The sequence below is a fragment of the Marmota flaviventris genome, chromosome 7, assembly GCF_047511675.1.
Source record: "Marmota flaviventris isolate mMarFla1 chromosome 7, mMarFla1.hap1, whole genome shotgun sequence".
NCBI classification, from domain to species: domain Eukaryota; kingdom Metazoa; phylum Chordata; class Mammalia; order Rodentia; family Sciuridae; genus Marmota; species Marmota flaviventris.
This window is the reverse complement of record NC_092504.1, coordinates 87,255,064-87,274,468: the sequence shown is the minus strand read 5'-3', so window position 1 is coordinate 87,274,468 and position 19,405 is coordinate 87,255,064. Positions and strand designations below refer to the sequence as shown.

General features: G+C 35.3%; 1 protein-coding gene across 1 annotated transcript in view; it reads left to right on the top strand.

Annotated features, from left to right (window-relative positions):
* Enpep (glutamyl aminopeptidase) overlaps positions 1–15,896 on the top strand; it is an 82,360-nt gene extending 66,464 nt beyond the window's left edge. Inside the window, exons 17-20 of the mRNA XM_027935472.2 lie at positions 63–233; positions 4,185–4,325; positions 11,704–11,782; positions 12,687–15,896. Coding sequence (XP_027791273.2) covers positions 63–233; positions 4,185–4,325; positions 11,704–11,782; positions 12,687–12,839 — 544 coding nt within the window. The 3' untranslated portion in view covers positions 12,840–15,896. The remainder of the gene's footprint in view (positions 1–62; positions 234–4,184; positions 4,326–11,703; positions 11,783–12,686) is intronic.
* Positions 15,897–19,405: the final 3,509 nt, after the last annotated feature.

Below are 19,405 nucleotides of genomic sequence, written 5' to 3'. Positions count from 1 at the left end.
TAGAAGACTTTAAACTGAGAAATGAGCCACTGACATCTCTGAAACTTTGCTTCCTTGTCTAGCATTCCTGTAAATCTCCGTCTTTTGGGTTATCGGTATGGAATGCAGAACTCTGGAAATGAAGCTTCATGGAACTATACTCTAGAGCAATACCAGAAAACTTCATTAGCGCAAGAAAAAGAAAAACTGCTCTATGGATTAGCATCAGTGAAAAATGTTACTCTTTTGGCAAGGTAAGTGTCTTTTTTTTTTTTTTTTAAGGGTTTGGTGTTTGTGGCACTAAGGATCAAACCCAGGACCTCACATAGTCTGGGAAAGTGCTCAACCACTGAGGAAAAACCCCTAGTCCAAGTTGGGATTTCATTTCATTTATATTAATGGTATTTAGTAGTTTATATGTCACAGTCTTTTAAGACTCTGATTAAGAAAGCATTATGTCTTTTTCCCAAAAAAAATCCATTAAAAATTATTTTTCATGTAAGAAACAAAATATCCATCTTGTGATTGAGCAAAAGAATAAAGAAATGTAGTCCCATATAAAAATGTTCTGGAGGTAGGTTTCCTGTGGGGTGCAGTGATATTTTTATCCAGAACCCAGGCTCCTGTTCTGCCATGCTCAAGGTGTAGGATGTCTTGTGACTTCCAAAGCTCCAAACATGTTGTCATAACCAAAGATGTCCAGTAGAGGAAGAAAGGAGTGAAAGAACTTATCTTTACAAGGTTCTGTCTTTATAATTAGAGAACAGTTGTGTTCACCTCCCCTTATAATCCAGAACAGACTGAGATGCAATCAATGTGGGTCACACTCCCTGTCTATCATTTGATCATTTGCTGAATAGGATGGACTTGAATTGATTTGAGCCAATCATAAATCTTTGGCGTTATGGTAACGATCTGCCTTCCCTAGGAACCAAAGATATCTAAAGATTCCCAAACTAGGCTCTATCATCAGAGAAAGAGGAGTTCTGCCACAGTGTATATACACATGCATGAACACACGTATACACACACACACACACACACACACACACACACATTTACATTGTACCCAGAAGGTACAAAGACTGCTTGAAGCCCATCTATGAATCTTTTCTCACTCTTTACCTGTGCCCCAAATTGACTGGCTTGTGCCTTAATTCATTTTTTTTTCTCATTTGTGGTATGAGTTACTTATCATTCATTTTACCACCATTTGTAGTGCCCCTTCTATGTAGGTTTAGACATGTAGATTATGGAAATAAAAGTAAATAAAACATAATGTCTATCCTTCAGCAACTCACAACTTCTTGGGAGAGGCGGAATGTAAACAGTAAACTACAGAATAATACAGTTTGAAAAGACTACAAGAGAGGTTTGCTTTTGCCTAGCAGGGCCAGCAATATGCCTCCATTACCTTAAATATAACTCTCTGCTATAAGGTAGCCCATTAGGAACCTGGTCATTTTAACATCACAGGTACCCCATTAATATGTACAATTTTGTGTTTTTAACGTATCAGTTAAAATTTAATTTAGATTTAAAAAGAAATTGATCATCCTAACATCCCTCAAAACATTATACTTGTCATGACTTTCATAGCATTGTGCTGATTATATCTACCAAGGATATATTAGAAAGTACTTTAGATGCTGTAGTAAGACTCTTGTGGGCCAAGTGGTAGAGGATAAATTGTGCAAAACTTTAGGAGCCCAGCACTTCAGTGCAGTTCCAGGAAGTTCAATGGTTTCGTGCATGTTGAGATATTCCTTTTAAGGTAAAAGACAAGTTGCCACACCTTGTACTACCTTAAAAAAAAAAAGAGATCATTTTAGTGGACTTAGTAAGCTGCTTTTATTTTATTTTTTTAAGTGGTGCTGGGGATCAAATCCTGGTCCTTGTGCATGCTGGACAAGTTCTCTATATCACTGAGCTACAATGCCAGCCCAGTAAACTTTTTTTTTTTTAATTGAGACAATGGAAGGGTGAGAGGGGAGGCTGGGGTTGTGACTCAGTGGTAGAGCACTGCCCAGCATGCATGAGGCACTGGTATCAATCCTCAGCACCAGATAAAAATGAAATAAAGATATTGTGTGTCCACCTACAACTAAAAACTAAATATAGAAAAAAAATCAAGGCAATTGTCCTACATTTGAGTGTGTCACTTCAACCACCTACAAAGTCTTTCAGTTTTTAACGATGACAGAACAAAAGAAGGCTCTCTGAAAAATCCAGGCTATAGTAAAAGCTTTCCTAGAATTCCTTTCTTATCTGACACATATGATAAATATGTTGTATTTCATGAGTACAGGTTTACCTCCTGCAAGTACAAAAAAGGGTAGTATCTTTATTTGCTCTCTGATTATTTCCAAAAGTTTGTACGCTGTTGAGTGATGAGCCAGTAAGATGGGGAACAGCTGATACTAATTTTGTCTGCCAGTCTAGTTTTTAAATCATTTGTTAAGCTACAATTCTAATTTAAATGGTCTCTTGGAACAAATGTCCGGTCTTCTCAAGTTCCTTTTCTTCCACATGTTCCTCCTATACAGGGAGGCATAAGTCATCATGTTGTGATGGAGAAAGAGAATTCTGGTCCTTCCTGGTTTTGCCCTAAGGTGTTGACCTATTTTGGTCATGGACCAGAGTCCGCTGGGTTTTTATAGATCATGTTTTACCTGCTTGGAACACTGTACATTTTCCAGACATTAAAGCTGTGTTCCTGGTCATTTTCTTCTGTTCATAAAGTACCTGTGCTGTGTGGCCTTTTTGTTTTCCCAGCAGCCCTTTGGGCAATCCTATATCTTATTATTAGACTGAAGAATCTCCTAAGTTCCCCTATACAGTTCACAAGTTAAGGGAACCAGGAGCATCACCTTACACCCATTAACATGTTCACCTCACTCTGCCTACATTCACTGACAGTCACCTATACCATAATGGACTTAGCACAAAGGTAGGTACTCAACTGCAGGCCCACCCTCAGAGGACTGGAGAGAGTGATGTTGTTCAGTTTCCCATGTGACTTGGACTTCCTTTAAAGGTTGAGTTTTCTCCAGTCTCAATTAGGGTACACATCTATGGTCAAGTATGTTGTTTCTTGACATGCTAATAAAAATGAAAGAAATGTAGAATTATCTTTTTTCTTTGACATATGCTGATTACTGAAACTTTCTCACAACTCAAATTGAACACTCAGCCCTTGGTTTACCTATTATCTTTTATCTCCCTAAAGATGTGAATGAATCATGCCAATTGGTAAGAGGCTATGGAAACCCAACACTAGAAGAATATGAAAATTCTATCAGCAATAGATATCTATTTTTCAGATGTCATCATAGTGAATAAAATATGTGCTGATCTTCTTTGGAAACACTCTTCTAATACCAATATGCCCTTATGTAGAGCCTCAGGGAGAAATACAACTCTAGGTACAACCACTGCATAAATTTAATAAAAGTATCCATTTGGTCATTTATGTTCATGTATTTGCATCATGTTATAACTAGAGACAAATAATCTAATCATATAGATTACATTTGGAGATTTTTTCTTATAATCTAGGGAAAAGTAAACAAGTTTTGTGTTTTCCTACAGTGAATAAGAGCATAAACTATTAACCATTTTTTAAAAAGAGCATAAATATTTTATCTTCATTTACTAACTTCTTTTTTAAATTTAGTGGGATAACACATAAGTGAGTTAAGTGTTTATGTTCAACTCCATACATTTATTTTTAAAGGTTGATCATTAAAATACTATGTTTTTTTCTATTTTTAGTATTTATAAAACCATTTAAATTTTTGTGGGGGGAGGCACTAGGAATTGAACCTGGGTTGCTTTACCACTAAGCCATATCCTCAGTTCTTTCTCCCCCCCCTCCTCCTCTCACTCAGTTGTCTCAGTTGTTGAAGCTGGCCTTGAACTTACAATCCTCCTCTCTCAACCTCCCTAATTGCTAGAATTACAGGTGTGCACCACTACACCTGGCAATAATTTAATTTTTTAATGTTCCTATAGTTCATATTTCTCAAATTCTCAAAATCATGGGCTAATCTTTAAAAACAGTTAAAAATATTGAACCTTTTTAAATTGTGTTTCATCATTTATCATATTTAACTCACTACTGAATTGCAGGAACAAAAGTTATACTGTATTGGCATTTAGCTAACAGTGAACATTTTGAATTGTTTTTGTTTGACTTCTCTTAGGTATTTGGATTTGCTCAAGGACCCAAACCTTATTAAAACTCAGGATGTGTTTACAGTCATTCAATATATCTCCTATAATAGCTATGGGAAGAGCATGGCATGGAATTGGATACAGCTCAACTGGGAATACCTAGTCAACAGGTATGATGGTCTAGGTAGTCTTTGTTTGATATTATTTACAAGTTCCTTCCTTTTTCTCTTTGGTGTACTTCTACTGACATCTATACAATATCTGAAATAACACATCCTCAGAGGTAAAGGAAAATGGTATTTACCTTCCAAGTAAGCAACATACTAATGAATTTTAACCACAATTTTTTTTCCTGGAAATTATTGTTTCCAAACGATCTATACGATTCTGAGATCTGGAGAGATGGCTAAATTGCATTATTTTTAGTTTGGGTAATATAATTCTTCTCATTGTGCTAGTTGCTAGGATAATGCCAGGCACATATTTAGGTCTCAATATTTGAAACTTAAACGAGAATTCCTGAACCTGGGCTCAATTTAGAACCCTGTATCTCATTGAGGTTATATGGGTGATAATGTATATCTCCTCTGACCAGATAATTACACTTGTATTCTATATAGTTCCTTAAAGAGTTCTGAATAGTTCTTCACATTTATTAGCAGGGTTTTGGGGAGGTGGTGGGAGTGGTGAAGGAAAGTTTGAGGATTTTTTGTTGTGGGAATTGAATCCAGGGCCTCAGGCTTGGAAAGCACGCATTCTATCACTAAACTACACCCCAAGCCTGACAACAGCAGTTCTAAAATGGGACAAGAGAAGAGTAAAATCAGTGAAAGAGATGCTTTTCCAAACTTCTTAAGAATTTCTTAAGCCCCATGCAGAAGAAATATTGCTATTCTTGGTTCTGATCCTCTAAATGCAATTTTCATGAAAAAAAAGCATTTTTTAAAAATGTAAAATAAATACATGCCTCAAATAAATGTGTAGCTGGGTGCAGTGGCGCCTGCCTATAATCCTAACAGCTTGGGAGGCTGAGGCAGGAGGATCACGAATTCAAAGCCAGCCTCAGCAAAAGCAAAGCACTAAGCAACTCAGTAAGACCCCGTCTCTAAATAAAATACGAAATAGGGCTGGGGATGTGGCTCAGTGGTTGAGTACCCCTGAGTTCAATCCCCAATACTAACAAAACAAAACAAAACAAATAAATGTGTAAAGATTGGTGCACATTTACCACCTGTAGTCCTCACCTTAGGAAACAGCTTCTGTTTTCCCTTTCCATTCTCTCAAGTCATCCAGAGGCACCACCTACTTGGTAATGACTGCCATGTGAGAAATACCAACTACAACAATCCTGCTGTTTCTTTTCTCTTTTCTGTTCTACTCACTAGTGGCATTGTGGATATTTTATTTCTTTTCCTTCTGAGATCCACATTATATCTCCAGCTCTCAACTAAGGTGTTTCACATTGCTTTTGCCTATTCATGATAAGATTTTTACCTTTTCTATTCTTGTGAGTAATGAGTGTAATTGTTCATCTGTCTCTAAAGATTGGCTGGTGAATGTATGTGTATGTACATGTGTGTGTTTGTGTTGCTCATGTGCATTGTTCATTTGTTTATAATTTTTTCAATGAAATATTTGGTTTAGAATGAATAAATCTACCTGTTAAGAACATGCTGTTGCCGGGCATGGTTGTGCAGGCCTGTAATCCTAACAGCTGGGGAGGTTTAGGCAGGAGGATCACATGTTCAAAATCAGCTTCAGCAACTTAGTTAGACCTTGTCCCAAAATAAAAAGGGTTGGAGATGTGACTCAGTGGTTAAGCAACCCTGGGTTCGATCCCTGGTACCAAAAAACAAAATAAACAAACAAACAAAAAACCATGTATGTTATAACATATGTTCATATCATGCAAGGTAACCTGTTCATTTTTTCTTTCAAAAATGAAATACCTAATGACACACACTGTGTATTTTGTTTTAGTTGAAATACTATGAAACTATTTTTATTTTTTCTTTGGTGTATGGTATAAGGAACCTATGTAAATAAAACACAGTATTTACTTTTGAATTATTGCGAAAAGACAAGTAAAGAATGTTTTATTTCACAAAATAAAATGGTCATTCCCTTACTATTTATTAAACAGAGTATTTTTCACGGCTTATTTTAATAATTCTAGTTTAACTTATTTCAAATATTGCATTTTGCATTTTAAAAAATTACTTAATTATTTCTTTTTTTAATATTTATTACTTAGTTATAGGTGGACACAATATCTTTATTTTATTTTTATGTGGTGCTGAGGATCAAACCTAGTACCTCAAGCATGCTACGCGAGGACACTACCTGCAAGCCACAACCCCAGCCCAGTTCATTATTTCTTAATTAAAAAATTAAGAAATAGAAAAAATAGGTTTTACCTGCCATAAAGGTCATAAACATCTAGCCTAGAATAAATGTATTAGACCTAATAAACTGAATTTTTTCCTAGGGAAAATAAATTGATAAACCATTTCCAGAACCGTTCTAAAACCCTTGCCCAAGGCTTTTAGTATTTCTTCACAATCTAATGATCTTTCATGAGGCATTATTTTAAATGGCCCCAAACATAAAATTGTATAATAACCACATGTCTGACAGTTACACAAAAAAGCAATATTAATTATGTTTGGTTTGAATAATAGAATTTCCCCATGCAAAATTATATGACAAATTAAGCAGAAATGAGCCAAATTTTTTTCCAAATGTGTTTTCAAAATTTTAAGATAAGTAGTTTTACTGCTTCTATTTCTGAACTACTTAGTGTCATTCTAAAATAATCTACATTTTAAAATACAGCTTTTGTCATGTGATTTCTATGACAACTAATCACCAGACCACTAATGTCCTTGCCAGTTTGAGCCTTGACTACAAAGTCCCAAAGATACTTGGAAATTATTCTTTGTTTCTTCTACTAAACTCTTAGGTGAAACTGTGAAGTTGAAAGAACCCACTAAGTCAGTAGTATGGTATAATAAAGTCTGTTTTCAGTCTGTGGCAACAGATGAAAAATCAAGTCAATAATTTTGGCTTAAAGAACATAATCAAACATGACCGAAACTAAACACTATCTCATAGACAACATAATTTAATAAGAACTTAATTAAAAGTTCTGTGTGCATCAAAATAATTTCTTAGGGGTAACACAGTAATACTTACATAAATATTAAGCCCAAGAAGATAATTTTTATATAATTTTCTAATTATTTACAATATTATTAAATCCTTATTTTAGTTTAAAAAATAACCAATATGATAAATACCCAGCATATTTCCCCTGACTTTCTATTCTTGATATGATATTGGTTTCTTGGGATAAACATATTTGATTCTCTCATTTCTAGATTTACACAGGTATTTGTAATTTTTATTAATCTATTTATTGCTAGCTCTCAAATATTTTCTTTGATTGTTTAGTCACTAAGAACAAAACAGAAAGGTACTATGGAAATTGTAGGTCATCGACAAATTCTTATTACCTGCATTGTAGCAGACTTTGAATCTCATTTCAGGAACTCAGTTATGTCTTTCTTCTTAAAATCCCCTCTTATTAGAGAACTGATTTTTTTTCTTTTTTTACAAAAGGTAGATAAGCATTCTTATCTTGTTCATAATGCCTTTTATGGTGCAAAATAACCTAGAAATAATTTTGTTGTCATATTACCATTTTTCCTCTAGTCATTTTCTATGGTTATTTATTTATTTTATAGAAATGGAATTATACATGTGACTTTATAATTTGATTTTTTATACATATCACTCTATCTTGTAGATGTCTCTTCATGTCTTTAGGTTGGTTTTTGAATGTTGTTTTTAAGGACCCAATAGTATTTTAATATATTTTAGTTTACTTAGCCATCTTTTAGACAATGTCATTGTTCCCTGACTACTATAAATAATGTATTGTGAACAATACCTTTGAAACTGAGTTTAATTGTTCTTTTCAAATGTCCCTGACAATAACTTTGGGATACAGTTAATGCTAGAAGTATTACTACTGGGTTAAAGCATGTGTCCATTTCTAGAGTTTTTGATAAATATTGTAGAATCATGATACAGAAAAATTTCACTAACAATTGCCCATTTTTCCAACCCTTCCAATATTCAAGATTGATATTTTTAAGTATTCTTGGTAACTGAATAAATAAGAACTAATATCTCATTTTAAACTATAAATCTTCCATCCAATAAGTCACGTGGAGCACCTTCCATGTGCTAAGCATTACGATTGGCATTGGGGATGGAACATTTAGGAGAAGCAAACCTCGTTTTCTGTCCTCATAGAGCTTAGAGTTTAGTAACAAACACCAATAATATGTGAAGAATCATACAAATGCATGTGTACTTAAAATTGTAACAACTACCAATAGAAGTAGTTCAGGGTGTGCCAATATAAAGGGGAAAATAGAATATCATCTCTACAATTCTGTTTTGGTACTTAGCTTAACCAGCTTGTTATAGATCATGTAGATCTATAGTACACTACTAAGAATTTCTCCTGAATAGAATTACTTTCAGTTTGTTTTTTTTTTTTACTGTGTTTAATTTACTTTGAAAATTACTTTGAAAACATACAGATCATAACTTGCAAAATGCAAATAGCTATAGACCAAATAGACCAAGTGGAAAGAAGTTGGAAGAAAGGGCTTCCCTAAGGACATGATGGTTGAGCCGGAGGAAGTGCAGGAGTGAATTAGGCAGATGGGAAGTGAAGCATTTCTGGATGAAGACCTATCAGTAGAGAGAAGAGTAAAGACCAAGACTTGCAGAGTCATGTAAAAAGTTGGACTTGTGTTCTAAGCAAGGATGAGTCACTGAAGGTTTTTAAGTAAGAAAGTGAAATGATGAATTTTACTTTGAAAAGAAGCTCTGGTGGTAAGATGAAGGGTAGACCTAGATGGGGGCCAGAGTGGGATTTGGGAAAAGCCGTTAGCTGCTGTGATAGTCCCAGCAAAAGCCAGTGACAGATTGGACTATGGATGTAATGGTAACGATGAAGAGACAACAATAACATTTAGAACCTGGTGGTAGATTGGAAACGGAAGATGAAAGTGAGGGGACAAGGGTAATGCCTAGATATGAAAAGAAAAGTGTGTTTGTATGTTTCTCTGTGAAGCAGAGGCAAGGATATCTTTAGGAGGGAAGAAGCAGAGTTTAGAGGTTGGGAGAGTGAAAAATCTTTGAAAAAGGTAATGCAGAGAGAAAGTGAATGAGTTGGCTAGGGTAATGTAGAAGCATCATCAGTGTGAGAGTCCGTTTAAGTTAAGTTTGAGGGCTGGGGATGTGGCTCAAGCAGTAGTGCACTCGCCCAGCATGCGTGCGGCTGGGGTTTGATCCTCAGCACCACATACAAACAAAGATATTGTGTCTGCCGAAATCTAAAGAATAAATGTTAAAAAAATTCTCTCTCTCTCTCCCTCTCCCTTTCCCTCTCTCTTTCACTCTCTCTTTTAAAAAAAAAAAAGTTAAGTTTGAATTCATGAATTTATAATGAAACAATATAGGGAAAGTTCAGTGACTTTCCTTGACAGAACTTGACCACCTGATGGAAGCTCAGAGAAAATGGGTAGTTGATTTCACCTGAAGTTAGAGTTTTTCCAGACATGTTATTCAAATTCAAGGGAGTTGGGGGCATACAGCAAAAATGTTATTGAAAATGGTAGCTCGTGGTATCTGAACTACCTAAAGAAATAAGTTGAAAATAAAGAAGATCTAATGGTCCAGGAGAAAGTAGGGGTGCAGATAGCCAAGGGGGCAGAAATCCAAGAATGGTCATAGTAGAAACTGAAAGGTAGATTATGTCATAGAAGGTGCATAAATTAATAACTTCAGGTGCAAATTACTTATGGATCATGCAAATTACTTAAGGTATCATGGGAATTTGTTGATTGAAATAGAGTGGAGAATATATCATTGGAAATAAGGTCAGGAAACTAAGGAGCTAACATGGTAAAACCACCTCCATGATGGGATAGCCTGGAGCAGAGTAGGAGCCAAGTGCCAAAGTGTATTGTATTTGAGAGGAAGTAACCAGAGGGAAGTCTTTAAAGGGAGTGAAGGAATAATGGTCTGGGAGCAGCTATGGGGAGCATGAGCACTCCATTCTACAAACTGCTGCAACAAAGGATGGGGGAAAATAAGCAGGATCTCACTGACAAATAGTGTTTCAGCCAAGGGACAGTTCCACATGGTTCCAGATGCTAGGCAGAAGGTTCAAGAGACACAGGCACATTTTGGATCATGACTGATGATGATATTAGGAATGAAATGTGTGATGGAATTAAATTCAGTGGTGTCTATGGTAAATAAGAGTGCACATTGGCCCTAACATACAAAAGATCATGATTGAATACTAGACTATTTCAACTTTTTCCCAGGGGCAACTTTTCATTCCTTTGCGAATGTCACATTACCATATTTCACCATCTTACACTTTCTAAGTTTCTTTATATGATTAAAATATTTGTTCTATATCGTATCTGTTACATGATTTTTCCCTAGTTCATTTTTTACTTTTAAATTTGTTCATGGCAGATTCTTTTTTAAATTTGTGTAAAACAAACTTTACCAGTTTTTGTCTTCATAGATTTTGCTTTTGCTAGGTGATAATTTTTAAAGATTAAAATTTCTCCTACTATTTTGTATGTTGATAAATTTTCCTGTATCCTTCCCAACATTCCAGTGCTCCAGCTTTATACAGAATTTTGTGGTTGTTTTCCTTGCACTGTAACTAATGGTGATATCTGTACCTGTGTCATACCTATTTATATGATGATCTGTAAGAAAATTTCTGCATCTTGCTCTTAACCAGAGACTATGCAAAAATGACAGGAATAGAATATCATCTCTATAATTCTGTTTTGGTACTTAGCTTAACCAGCTTGTTATAAATCATGTAGATTTATAATACATTACTAAGAATTTCTCTTGAATAGAATTATTTTTACTTTAATTTGTTTTCTTACTGTTTAACTTACTTTGAAAATTACTTTGAAAACATACAGATCATAACCCCCAAAATGCAGATAGCTACTAAAGCTTCTGCTTTCCAGAAGCAGAGTTAATGGCCTATGTTCAAAGTTCTGCTCCCGCAAGAAGATGCATGGAGTAGCTGAGTTTCTGCTCTATTGATAAGAACTGGGCCCAGTGTCTACACCTAGCTGCAAGGAAGACTGAGAAATGTGGTCATTAGCTGAGTGCTTCTGTGTGCAGGAAAAAAAGTGCCTAATTGGAGAATAGAGCAAATAGTCCACCATATCTAAGGAAGAGGTGTGAATCTGTCTACAAAGAAACAAAACAAAACAATAACAACAACAAAAGCCCACAAAAGTTACTAAGCATTTCTCCTGAATAGAACTATTTTCAGTTAAATGTGTTTTCTTACTGTGTTTAACTTACTTTGAAAATTACTTTAAAAAAACACAAAAAATAAAAAGGAGATCTTTATTTCTAGAAAAAGATTGAAAGCTCAGGCACTTATACTCCCTTTTATTCCTCTACTTTTCTCTTCAGATTTACACTCAATAACAGAAACCTTGGCCGGATTGTCACTATAGCAGAGCCATTCAACACTGAAGTACAACTCTGGCAGGTACGAAGATAAATTCCTCTCTACTTGTCTAGAAAGGAATATAATTATACCTTTTTTCTCAAATAGAAGTGGTATTATCTCCATTCAAATAAAACAAGAAAGAGAATGCTTGTATCTAATAAAATGTACACCTATTTTTTTTTATAAACTGAAAAAACAAACTTTAAAAGTTGAGAAATATGAAGCCTTAGGTTCACCAAAGCCTGAACAGTGTGCTTCCCCTTTCCCGGTAATTATAACTCTGATCAAGATTTGATTCAATTCAGAATTCATTGTTTTGGAATTTCAAAACTAATCCCCAATTTCTGAATTTCCAGGGAGGAAAAGTGTCCATTAATATTGGACAAAGAAAGATCGTTTGATGTTATTTAGATTTGAAGATTCTTGCTTATGTTAAGAAACAAAAATTATTTTTTTTAACGGAAAATACTACTATGACTGAGTTTTGGGGAGAGTTTGGAGGATAGAATGGAGAACAGAACCAAGCTGAACAGAGATCTTTTTTTATGATTGAGCTGAAATAAATAAACTGAAAGAACATTAAAAAAACTCCAAACTCTCAAAGCGAGAAACTAGATAAAACCGCCCATTCCACTGGCCAGTTTTTCCAGGTAACTCCTGAAGAATGCACAGAAAATAGAAAAGTGAACATGAGCAGAAATGGGCATGCCAGCCACTGGCATGCTGCCCTCCTTCCCCACCCTGTCAGAGCCTCTTGGCTTGGCAAGCTGGCAGGGGTCCAAAAGCCGCAGGTCATGCTTCCTAATGGAGAGGCGGATCTCAGTGCCTTGCAATGATACTGAGTGGCCAGGTAGGAAGGAAACACACCCAGTTTGTGAATGAAATTCTTGAAGAATAATTGGGATTAAAATGACATTCCTAATTATTTCCCTGTCTTTTCTAGATGCAGAGCTTTTTTGGAAAATATCCAGAAGCTGGAGCAGGAGAAAAACCTAGGGAACAAGTGGTGGAAACAGTGAAAAACAATATTGAGTGGCTAAAACAGAATAGAGAGACCATAAAAGAATGGTTTTTTAACTTATCAAATAACAGTTAATATGCTCAAATGTCATATTTTTTAAATTTGTGAAGTTGTTGTTTTTCCTATTAAGCATTTGATGGTCTAAATTTAGAAGCACTAAGGAGAGATCCTTATGAATGGATACTGCTTTTGCTAAGTACTGTGTTGATGTCTTGCAAAGCTTTTAAATTGTTCCTCTTTGTTTATGAAGGAAGATACTAATAGAGTATTTAATATACTCAGGGATTTCTTCTAAGTGTACTTCATAGGAGATTCTTTACAAACTGAAGAGAATTTAATAGTCATTTTAATGTCTTTAAATATCATTCTTTGTATCTTAAATCTGTGAAAATAGAACAATTTGGTCTTAGCTTTACATTTTTAGTACCAAAGAAACACCACTTAATCTTCTCTCTTGATTGATTTTTAAAGTTTAAATACCAGTACTTGAGGGACATATTACCATCTTAATCTTTATTTTATTATTCAGAGTTACACAGACCTAATATCATTTTATTCACATATGTCTTACTACTTTAAATCCTACCAAAGTAACCTGGGCTTAAGTTTTGCTCGAGGATTGCATGAATTAGCCAAAGAAATGGCTGAATGTTGCCATTGCTCTTATAAAATCAACAAGAGAACTCTTCTTTCTTTTTTAGAAATAAATCTAAGTTATTACATTGAAGAGAATATTGTTTTTTGATGTCATTTTACTCTTGAGTAAACATGTCAGCATCATTACCCAAATAATTTTTCAAGTTGCAAATATGATTCAGGAACCTGCCTTTTTTCATGCTTGGTACTCTCTCTTCTTTCTCCATTCTTTACAAAGCTCCTTCAAATATGCTATGAAATTAGAGGGAACATAGTGCTTAACTGTGCTCCATGGATTTTAGAGGAAAAAAGCTAAATAATTGGAAACTGTTCAGGAAAGAGAAAAGGTGGATTATTCCATAAAACTAAATGGAATTAGAATTTAGCTTTGACCTCACCTAGCAATCTAAGTGTGAAAATGGGGAAACTCATGGACATCTCCAACATGACTCTGCATATCTGAGGATATATCATCTTATAGTTAAGTTTTATATATAAATCCTTAGATCGTAATCCATACAGAATAGCACTGATCAAATTTATATGCATGACTTGATTAAAGACATCAATTTCATAGAAGCTGGTGGCCAGAATATGTTTAATGTGGCACTCGATGCCTAGTAGATCCACAATGTAAGTCCAACAGGCATTTATCTTTTGATAAATGTCTGTGTCCCAAAGTGCTATATCTAGCAAATCTAAATTTATTTGTAACCTTTGGAAGTATAGGGCAATTCAGGAATGGCTTGATAAAAATTGAAGCACAGGGATACAGTCAAAATCTTAGTAATTACTTTATTTACACAACAATATGCACTAATCATGTACTCCAAACTGTGAATTTTGCTACCACTGTTTCTTATCACTTCTCAATTCACACAGCTCAACTAGCAAATTCAAATGCAGACTGAAGACAAAAATGATACAAAATAAAACACTTCCAGACAAATTTTTTATAAATATTATTGTAAATTAGTTCAGAATGAAAAACACATTAACCTTATAAATCATCAAGAAAACCCCAATAAACTCATGGGGATTAACATCCTAACTTCAAATTCTGGCACCAATCAGAACCAGCACTTAAAGTCCATGTATTGTTTTAAGGGACAAATAAAGAAGTAAGATGGTTTATCCTTCTGCTTTGTGAAATAAATAAAAATTTTAAATGAAAATATAAGTTTGAAGAAGATGGTAAATAAAACAGATTCCAACTTATCAAATAAATACATATACATATGTAAATGGAAATTCATTTAGTATACACACACACACACACACACACACACACACACACAGGATATTTATTGTGAGGAATTGGCTCATGTGATCATGGAGACAGACCAGTTACCATCAGCCATCTGCAAGGACATCTGGGAAAGTCTGTGGTATAATTCAGCTTGACTCTGAAGGTCTGAGAACCAGAAGAGCTAATCCAAGTTCAAAGACAGGAAATGATGAGATGAGATGTCTCAGGTCAAGCAGTCAGGTAGAAAAGGGGAAGTAGAATATTTCTTTTCTTCCATCTTTTGTTCTATTCAGGATCCCAAGGCATTAGATAGAGCCACCACTTTGGAGAGGGCAATCTACTCTACCAAGGAAGTGATTCAAAGGCCAACTTCTTCTAAAAACTCCCTCACAGACAAACCAGAAATGATACTTAATCTGAACACCCTGAAGTCCTGTCAAATTGTCACATAAAATTAACAATCACAGTTGACCTTATGGTCTTCATTCATTCATTCATTCATTTAATCATTCATTCACATAACTAATATTTATAAAGTTTCAGTCATATAAGAAATCCCATTTTATGTTCTGGTCATCTTAAATTAGAAATGGATTTAAAAGACAAGTGGGAAGAAAATGAGTTGAGAGGATAATGGAGGAGGATGGGAGAAATAGGGCAGAGAATGTCAACTAACCAGCAATTTGTGTTTTGTCCTGATATTCCTCCTGGAGAACCTTTAAACGTTAACATGGCTACATATATAGGCCAAATGTTGTGAACTAACAGCAATTTAGATTATGTGATTTAAAGGTGTGCTAGATATTGCCCGCTGGCAGGGGACAACATTTCTACATTCTTTATGTCCCATCCTTCTGTATTGCACGGCTGAAATGCCAAACACAGCACTCCCCACACTTCACATGTTTGAGGTCCCACCAATGATGTGAACTTTCATGAGATTTGGAAGGAAATGAGAGAAGAGGCAGAACCCACCTTCTTTCCATGACAGTGCAGGGAAAGACAGTTGTGTGGGAAGGCATGAGTTGGCAGCCTTTGCACTCCATGTCCCTATGTACCATCTCTGTGTAGCATAGAAGTTCTGATATGACTCTCATAGCTTTCTCATTTCTGGGTGACATTAGTAAGTTTTCAGTTTCTGGATCAGAAAGACAAGGATATGTCACCTTGGAACCAGCAGCTTGGCACTGACTCATTTCTATTTCTCTAGTCCTTTTGTAAAAAATATATATTTATTTTTTTAGTTATAAGTGTACACAATACTTTCATTTTATTTTTTTGTGGTGCTGAGGGTCTAACCTAGTGCCCCATGCATGCTTGGCAAGCGCTCTACCTTTGAGCCACAGCCCCAGACCCCCTTAAGCCCTTTTAATAGCATATAAGTTTCTCTCTCAAGAAAATCCTTCTATATTTGGAGAATATACTTAGAATATTTCTTGAACTGACCTCTGAATGATATAGAATGAAAATGCAGATTTTATTTTTTTTATATTTATTTATTTATTTTAGTTGTTGATTGACCTTTATTTATTTACTTATATGTGGTGCTGGGAATCGAACCCAGTGCCTCACACATGCTAAGCAAGCACTCTACCAACTGAGCCACACCCCCAGCCCAGTTTGTTTTGTATTTTCATTTAACTCAATGCTCAATGATCCTTTCCTGCCTATTGTCCCTTGTATGTGTGTGTGTGTGTGTGTGTGTGTGTATATATATATTTTTTTTTTTTAAAAGCTGGCCAGGCATGGTGGTGCATTCCTGTAATCCCAGCAGCTCAAGAAACTGATGCAGTAGGATCATGAGTTCAAAGGCAGACTCAGCAATTCAGTGAGGCCCTAAGCAACTTAGTGAGACCCTGTCTCCAAATAAAATCTAGAAAAGGGCTGGTAAAGTGGCTTAGTGGTTAAGCTCCCCTGGCTTCAATCCCCAGTACCCCCCCCCCCCAAAAAAAAAGCTTCAATCTGGGTCCTTTGCTTGGTGTGAATTAATGAAATGGACTGACTCAGAAAGTCCACTCTGGCTCTACTAATTGCCAGAATATAGGAAAAATTGTGATGGCCAGCACTTCAAATACGGGTTCCTCCCCATGGTAAAGGAAGGTGTTTCACTTTTGTATTATGATACATACGCATATTAGAAGGCACTATTGTAACTCCACTCCTAAGACTATACCCAAGGGAAGTGAAAAACGATGACCACACAAGAACTTATACCTGAGTGTTCATAGAGACATTACTCATAAGAGTCAAAAAGTAGAAATAGCCCAAATGTCCATCAACTATTAAACTTGAAAATAAGCCATAAAGCACAATATTATTTGGCCCTAAAAAGGAATGATACAATGACACATTTTAATATGGATGAGCCTTGACAGCATTATACTAAGTGAAAGAAACTAATTACAATGGGCCACATTTCATATGATTCTGTTTCTGTGAAACGTCCTGACTAGGCACATCCACAGAGACAGAAAAGAGATAGGCGTTTGAAGGTCTGGGAAGGGAATATGGTGAGTGACTGCTGAAGCTTTTTTTGTGAGGTGATAAAAATGTTCTAAAATCAGACAATGGTAATGAACGTACAACTCTGAATGTACCCAAAACACTTAATTATACACTTTAAAAGGGTGAATTTTATGGTATAAGAATTCTCTCTCAATAAAGCTATTATTTTAAAAGTTGCCTTTCTTCTCTTGGAGCTTCACTAAACTAAATTACAGAGGAGCAGTGGCTCCTGAGGAAGCCCTATCTTCCCTGCAATGGACAGTGACAATTTTCCTTTTGCCAAGGTGTTTACAAAGTGTGTCTCTTTTTAAGACTGTTTTTACCTCCAGATTTGAGACTTTGCAAAAAGATTCTTATATTCTGATTCAAAGGTGAAACTAGTTCTTACATTGCATTCTCCATTATCAGGATTTGAGTTGTTGTTGGCTTTCTTACTACCACGGGGAGAGAGGCTAAGTGGAAAGAAGCAAGCGAAGAAGGGAAGGAGAGTCCTGGCCACATTTTTTGAGCACCTAGATCTAACTGCTTCCATACTGCATAGACATCACCTTGTTCTTGGAATCTAATGAGCCTATAAATCTCTACCTTTAAGGTATTTTAAATTGGGTTTCTCTTATTTTCAGTGAAAAGAGTCCCTCAGTGCAAGGTCCCATTATATTCTCTCAAGAAAATTTTATATTACTTGGGGGAGTATGTTATGAAAAAGAAATTGTTAAGGCTAATAGGGTTATTGGCAAGAAGGAAGAATGGAGGGAAGGAAAGAGGGAATAGAAAAGAAAAATGAGAGAGAAGAAGAGAATAAGGGAGTATTTTTATTGAAAATGAAAGGAAGATAATAAATCACAATTTTCACCACATATCAGCACGTGAATAGGAAGGAATCTTTACGTTTGTCTTGCAATAATTCATTTTCTAAAGGGAAAACCACAGGCAGATTTTTTTTTCCTCCATTGAAAACAGAAAAGTAATAGCCCCAGCAAGTGAGACCAAGGTTATATTCATTATCATTAAAACAAAGGCAATCAGTCCTTCAAATTCCAAACATTTACATTGTTATATGTAAAACAAATAAAATAACTTCCCTCCCCCTCCCCCAATAAAGAGAACAGTACTGGGGAGAGAAGATGTAAATACAGGAAGGAAAAAAATAAAAACAAAGGAAGCAAGATAAAGCATATGGCCTAAAGGATACTGGATAGTTAATTTAGTCATGTCTCATATTAAATTATGCGTTTTAAAATGCCTAGAGAGCATTTTAATTATGACAGTTACCAATAAAAAATTGTTTTATAATATGTTGCTTTTCCATGAGAAGGAAAAAGGTTGTCAACTGCAAAGCCTCCTTGTCTATCCTTGAATCCTCACCCTTTTCTGGAATGTACAGACTCATCCAATTAGAACAGGACCTTACAATATTCTCGTAAGATTGGATAAGGTTTAGAGGTGAGGATGAGGGCAGCGTAGCTTTTAAGGGACACTGACAACTTTTGTTTTCTATACATTTAACATATCTAATCAGTATTCCTCTCAACCAGAGTTGCTCTCTTTGTTTTTCTTAGTCTAGTACTTCTTTTCTTATATCAAAAAGGATAATTATTAAAAGAAAACGCCATTAACAGGCAAGTACAGAGCCCTGCACCCAGCCACAGTTCAGTACACGTTCTCTTTAGTGCCCAGGCCATGTTTTCTTATGTGCTAGGCGCCATCTTTACTCCACTTCACAGAGCATTGCGCTTGTAAATCTACCTTCTTCCTATTATATCAGCAACCTTTCCTTCTCTCTTTCTCTTTGCATCAATACAGAATAAATGATATTATTTCCCCAAAAGGCAAAAAAGCAGAACTCTCTAGGTCCCCTTTTCTGGTCTCTCCTCATCTTTACTGTAAAGTCTCTCTGAAGAGTTATTATACTTATCTAAAATTTCATTCTTGAGCTCATTCTAATAAGGCTTTCACCCCTACTATTTCACTAAAACTTCCCTTGCTGTAGTCAGCTTTCTAAATCCACTAGTCAATTCTCAAAGCAAACACACAGAAAATAAATAATAATAATAAATAGGTACAGACCTTACTGATATTGGTTTAATGTAATGTTAAATTTTAGAATAACTAGACAAATGAATTACATCCTTCAGAAAGTCTATTTTCAATGGAGTTTTGATAATTTTTATTAAAACAGAAGTAAGGATTTTTGAATATAGATGTTCTCTCTTGTTACTTTAATAATCAGATGAACTGAGGGAATCGTTGG